General features: G+C 55.0%; 1 protein-coding gene across 21 annotated transcripts in view; it reads right to left on the bottom strand.

Moving 5' to 3' along the window:
* Positions 1 to 1,977: 1,977 nt before the first annotated feature.
* The window catches only part of LOC101006303 (protocadherin gamma-C4), a 166,744-nt gene continuing 162,721 nt past the window's right edge, over positions 1,978 to 6,000 (bottom strand). For all 21 annotated transcript variants that reach the window (XM_021939774.2, XM_021939776.2, XM_021939787.2 and 18 more), the window contains one exon: positions 1,978 to 3,999. In XM_021939774.2, coding sequence (XP_021795466.1) covers positions 3,773 to 3,999 — 227 coding nt within the window. In that variant the 3' untranslated portion in view covers positions 1,978 to 3,772. The remainder of the gene's footprint in view (positions 4,000 to 6,000) is intronic.

Below are 6,000 nucleotides of genomic sequence, written 5' to 3'. Positions count from 1 at the left end.
CGTCAAATCCCTGGTTGACCTGACAAATCCCTGTGAAAAAGCTAAAGGTGCCAGACACTTTGCTTGGGCACTGGGCTAGAGATGGTTGCTTCTACCCCACCAGAGCTCACCTCAAGGCTGTTTGGCCACAGTAAAGGAGTGGGCGCCCAGTTCAGCTCCCTGACTCTTCCACATTGCTGCTACTTGGCTTGGAGCTCTTTTTTGGAACTCACTTGTAACCTTTCATGTTCCCAGATGTCACACAAGGTTTCCTGGCAGTACCTGTGTCTCTTGCTGAGGGAAGCATCTGACTCCCACTTTCCCATCCCTCTGCTCTGTTGGTGGCCACAGACCACATTCCAGAGTAGAGGGGCTTACCCTGGGGTAGAAACCTGAGCCTGCCCAGCAGAGTTTGGGAGCCCGAGGTCATGCTCCAGATGAATTGCCACTTGGAGCCATACTTGTCTGAGCTTGTTATGACCTGCACAAAAAAGCCAGACCAGCAATGAGCAGGCCCAGGGTAGACAGGGAGGGGCCTGGAGAGGACCACACACCCATTCAGGCAGGCTCTGAAACTGGAAATAAAAGCCTTTAAAATAGCCCTGGAGCCTGGGCAGCTGCCTCCCCAGTATGGCCTAAGGTGTGGGGATGGGCTGCTTGCCGCCTCCCTCCTGTCCCCCAGAGGCCACGCGTTTCTGGCTCAAAGCTTTATAGGCACACATACCAATTAGGGGACCAACCACAGCTGCTCACGCGCTCTGCCAGTCTGCTGCTGTGCTGCCTGGAATAGAACCCAGGCGCCCGGCACCCCGCCCCTCCACAGCCTGGCTCTGAGTAACAAAACCCTGCTTCCATCTCAGCAACCTTGCACACCACCCTTTCTCCCACGCTAGAAAGTCGCTCCCAGATAATCTTAAGTTGGAACGTTTGGTTTCCATGACAACAGACTTGAGCTGGCAGAGTGGGTGACCTGGCTCTGGGAGGCTCCACAGCGTGGAGGAAGCCGCATAACCTCGCTGTCCGGTTAGATAACCCCAGTGGCTCTGTCTGCGTTCTTGGGTCCTTCCGGGTAGTTCCCTTATAAGTTCCCCTTCACCCCCAGCTCCGTGTTTTCTGCAGCTTCTCTGGCTGCAGCAACCTCGGAATCCCACAGTGCTTCGAGGAGGCAGGCGGAGGGGGCGGGGAGATGGGAGGGCAGGCGAGTGAGTGGAACAGCACCGAGAGGAAGGAGGGAGGGGAGCTGAGTCTGCGAGGGATCTCATTTCCTGCACGCCCTTTCAGTCCCCTTGACCCCGCAAGAAAAGGATGAGCCCACCAATTTCTTAGGCTTCGCTGCGGAGATGTCAGAGGGAAGGCGAATTCCAGGTGGGGAAACTGAGGCTCGAGCTGCAGACTTGGTTTTCGAAGAATCGCCTCCCGCATTCCCTTCCACTCCCGCGGCTTTCCCAAAACCCCTAGGCAGTGGGGGTGGGGGTGCGGGGGCAAAGGAGAGTCTACCCTCCTCCCGCGAAACCCTCCGGGGCGCTTCGAGTAGGTAATTTTAGTCGGGAAGGGGCGGGAACTACGGAAACGTTCTCTGTCCCCTCCCCAACCCGTTTGCCCGGCGCCAACCCGCCCCCGCCCACGCCGGGGTCTCCTCTTCTGCCTGGAGACAGCCGCAAGCGTAGACTGCACATTCAATTGCACACTGACACGCCGCACTCAGATCCCCACCCCCACAGCGGACCCGCCAGCCGATCACACAGCGGCACACGGTACACAGATCCACAAGCACACAGTCAATCGCACTGTCTCATAGGCACAACGGCATTGCAAGCATACACAGCCATATTGCACAGTCACACACACACACACGCGCGAGCGCAATTCGGAAACATCTAGATGCGCAAGGACACAAAGTCGCCTCCCGATTCCGTCCTTCTTCCAGCACCCACCTCAGCTCATCATTTCATGCACACATGCCAGGAGCTTCCATCGCTTATACACAAACGTTCAGCCTTTCAGAAGAAACCTTTTTATTATTTTTTTGTCGAAGAAAAAAAGCCATATAAATATTAGAGTATAAAACTTGCGTGAGACACAGGAAGAGGGTGGGGTAGGAGCTACGTGACTATGCGAAGAGAAGCGCTTATAGAAGGAGTCAGTATGGGGGAGGGGGTCGCCTTAGCGCGTGGACACAGCACAAAACACAACACGGGCCGCCGCGGGCAGATCAAGGACAGACGGCTGCGCGGAGCCCGCCGCCCGCTGCCCACCCGCCATCACGTAAAAGCACACCGTACTACACTACTGGCTATTCTACACCAGCCGAAAGAGGGAGAGGGCTCTACACTACTGTAAGGGCGGGTCTGGGGTTCTCTGGCAGCCCCGCTGAATGGCCGGGGACCGGGGGGCAGAAGGGGGTGGGAGAGGAAGGTCTATGCACAAGGAGGCACTGGGGAACTTTAACCAGGCTATGGCCACTAGGGGGCGCACCGGGGGCCTGGGCAGTGGCCTTCACGGAATAGAAACGGCACCTGGCAAGGTGAAGGACTGAGGCTTCAGGAGGGCAGGGGCCCTGTGAAGAAGCCCCATCCTGGGCTGAGACTTTCTGTTCATTTGGTCCCTGCCCTAGATCCTTGCCTCCCCAACCCAGGGACAAGAATGGCCTGGCTGGCCCGCCCTTCCTGCTGGGGCTCCACTGACCCTTCCACCAGTGGCACCTCTGGAGTACCCAGCACCCACAGAGGCCCCTCTGACCTCTCCAGGGGACCTGGTCCTAAACCTGCTTTGAGCTTCCTTGGACTGAAATGCCAGTTTAACCCATTGGTCCTGGTAGCTCAGCCCAAAGGTGGCTGCCTGGGCTGAGCCCTATTATGTAGTGGGAAGGATCCAGCCTAGTTCTTGGTTTATGGCTGGAATTTGGAGGATGTTGTCAGTCCCCTGAGGACATACAGAGCCTCCTCCAAGGCCTTGATGACTTGATGTGTCAAGCTTTGTCCATGCCCCCACCATCCACATCCACACACTTCCCTTCTTTATCTTACACCCCATACTGTCTTGGAACATGCAGTGGAGTCTCTTGTTTGAGGAGGAGGCGGGGGAAGTCACAGCATGCAGTGGGAACGTCGAACAATGAAAAACAAAACAGAAGACTGGTCCCCAGGGCGTTGGGAAGAGCCTTGGTAGCAAAATGCCCTCCCTAAATCCAGCAAGCATCAGTACCATGGGGATGGTGACCATGTCCTCCAAAACTTGAGCATTGATCTCAGGCTCTGGAAGGAGGTGAAGGGGCTGGCACCAAACCATGCTTTGGGGGAAGATTGAGAATCAAAGGAGAGGCCAAGAGGTCATGATACCCTTCCAACTCTTCAGAACTAGGAGTCTTATAGGTTACCTGGTACTTCAACACCCCAACCAACTTAGGAGAGAGGAACTGTTGGAGTTGGGTGGGGAGGAGGGAGGCATGGGATGGATGGGCCTGATTGATTTGGAAGATGGAGGAGTTCAGCTATAACTAAATGGGGTGTGGCAAATGGTTCTTGGTGTCTACACTAACCCCACTACCCCCATGGGTACAGCAATTGATTGGATGGGGGTTCCCAGCAGAACTCCCTTTGCATATTCAACCCCCGGGGGGTAAGGGGATGGGTGTTGACTGGGCACTTGTTTCTGTTTCCCAAGGGGAGCATGGCCTTGGCCCCTACCAGTATTCTGGGGGTGAGCCCTGAAACTCTGAGGCCTGGGTACAGGTAAGGAGAAGCTGGGCTGGTTGGGGGGAGGCTGCCCTGTGGCTCTTGGCCTGGCCTCCATGTTACTTCTTCTCCTTCTTGCCCGACTTCTTCTTGTTGCCATTGCCACCTGCTGGGGCCTTGCCATCCCGCTTGCCAGCTGCATTGGTCAGTGTGGCATTGCTGCCTGGGATGTAGACGTTCTGGCGGTAGTCGGGCACATGCTGCAGGGTGAACTGGGGTCCGTAGCGGGCGCTCAAGCCCATGGTGCCGGCACCGCCTCCCAGGGTGGAGCTCCCATCAGCGGCTTCTGCAGAGACAGAGGAAGATCAGGTGGGAGCTAAACTTAGGGTCCTCAACAGTCACTCTCTTATACCCCCAGCAGTTAACGAATGCCTACACAGCACCCTGGGCCCTGAACACTGGGAATACAAGGTAGTCTCTCTTCACAAGAGTTGAGGGTAGAGGTTAAGAGGCTTTGGAGTGAGAAAGTCTAGGTTTGATTCCTAGCTCCTTTCCTTACTCACTGTGATCCGGGGCAAGTCTACCTAACTTCCCTATGCCACTTCAGTTTTCTCATCTGCAAAATGGGGATGATAATGGTAACCACCTCTTGTGGTTTTAGTGAATGCTAAATAAGAAAATGTATGTAAAGTACCTAAAATAGTGCCTGGTAGATCTAAGTGCTCAAAACACATTCGCTAGTATTTCTCTCAGGGCTGTGACACAAGGCTCTCAGCTCCTTGCCCTGGCCTTTCTCAAGGGAGCCTCTGACTCCCACGCGAGACCATGGGCTCCTGGAGGGCAGCAGCCATGGTTTGTACATGCCCCTAGCCTTTGCCAAGCAAGGCCTGGCATGGAGTAGAGATTCAGTAGTTCTATTAGTAATTGTGTGGGGTGGGGGTGAAGAAAGCGCTCTTCCAAGCCTCCATTTCAAAACAGCATTTTTTTTTAATTTTTATTTTGTTTAGATGGAGTTCTGCTCTGTCGCCCAGCCTGGAGTGCAGTGACGCGATCTCGGCTCACTGCAACCTCTGCCTCCTGGGCTCAAGTGATTCTCCTGCCTCAGCCTCCTGAGTAGCTGGGATTACAGGTGCACGCCACTAGCCCAGCTAATTTTTGTATTTCAAAACAGCATTTGAGCACCTACTGTGTGCCAGGCACTCTGCCGGATGCTTCACATGCACAATCACTTTTAACCTCTACATAACAGCCCAGCCACGTATGTGGTATGACCCCCATTTTACAGATGAGGGAACCAAGGCTTAGAAGGACCAAGGCCATACCAGGCAGCATTTATTAGAGGGGAATTCAGGCCCAAGTGTACCTAAGCACATGCTGGAAGGGACAGTCAGTCACCACCGCCACCAGCAGCTTGGACCTTATCCCTACTCTGAGTGAACAGGAGGTAGAAAGAAGATGGAGAAGAGCCTTGCTCTATGAAGCTGAGGAGATGATGATCTCGGGGACTAGATATCTGAGGGACACTTTACGCACAGGCTCAGAGTGTCACAGCCAGGTAACATCAGAGAGCACCTCTGGCCCAATGTCCCACTGTACATAAGAAGAAACTGTGGCCCAGAGAAGTCCACACTCTGGCCCTGGCTCAGCATCACCCAAGAACTTGTTTAGAATGCAGCCTCTCGGAGTTGCCAGCTGATTTGTATGCACTGTGAAGGCTGAGAAGCACTTTACTACCTCATAGGGTTGCTGTGAGGACTAAATGAGATGGTGCTTCATCCTGTGCAATACATCATCAACAGCGTCATCATCCAGCATGCCATCACCTCTACCCTTCACCTACCCTGACTGGGTCAGGGGTGGGAGAGGAGGAAACAGGAGTTTGACTCCTTGGGGCTGGCTGCTGAAGGCTCTGAGATCCGCTGTGGTTAGGAGACAGTTAAAACCTCAGGGATGCCCAGGCCAGCCCAGGCCCAGCTGGCAGTAGAACTTCCCCCCCAGCCTCCCTCTGCTCCCACCCTAGACCCTGGGAGCGAGTAGAGAGAGTGACTAAAGCCGGAGAGGCTGAGTAATCCTGGGACATCAACCAGGGATTGAGAAATAGAGAGGCAGGAAATATTTTCAAGCCGGCATAAGAGGGGGAGGGCACACGGGAAGGGAGAGCCGGGATGCGTCTCGGTTTTCCTCTTCACGCACCAACGCTCAGGCTTCTACAGCCTCCATTTCATGTCGCAAATCCCCGGAGCTGAGAGCTTTCTGGGGGCGGGAGAGAGGGGTTGAATGGGAGGGAGCAGCTGCCCACTTCCTCCTCTCCTACCCCAGCTCGCCCCCACCCCCCAGCTCTTTCATT

Source organism: Papio anubis, chromosome 5, assembly GCF_008728515.1.
Source record: "Papio anubis isolate 15944 chromosome 5, Panubis1.0, whole genome shotgun sequence".
NCBI classification, from domain to species: domain Eukaryota; kingdom Metazoa; phylum Chordata; class Mammalia; order Primates; family Cercopithecidae; genus Papio; species Papio anubis.
Note: the sequence above shows the minus strand (reverse complement) of the source record. Positions and strands in the feature narration are given on the sequence as shown.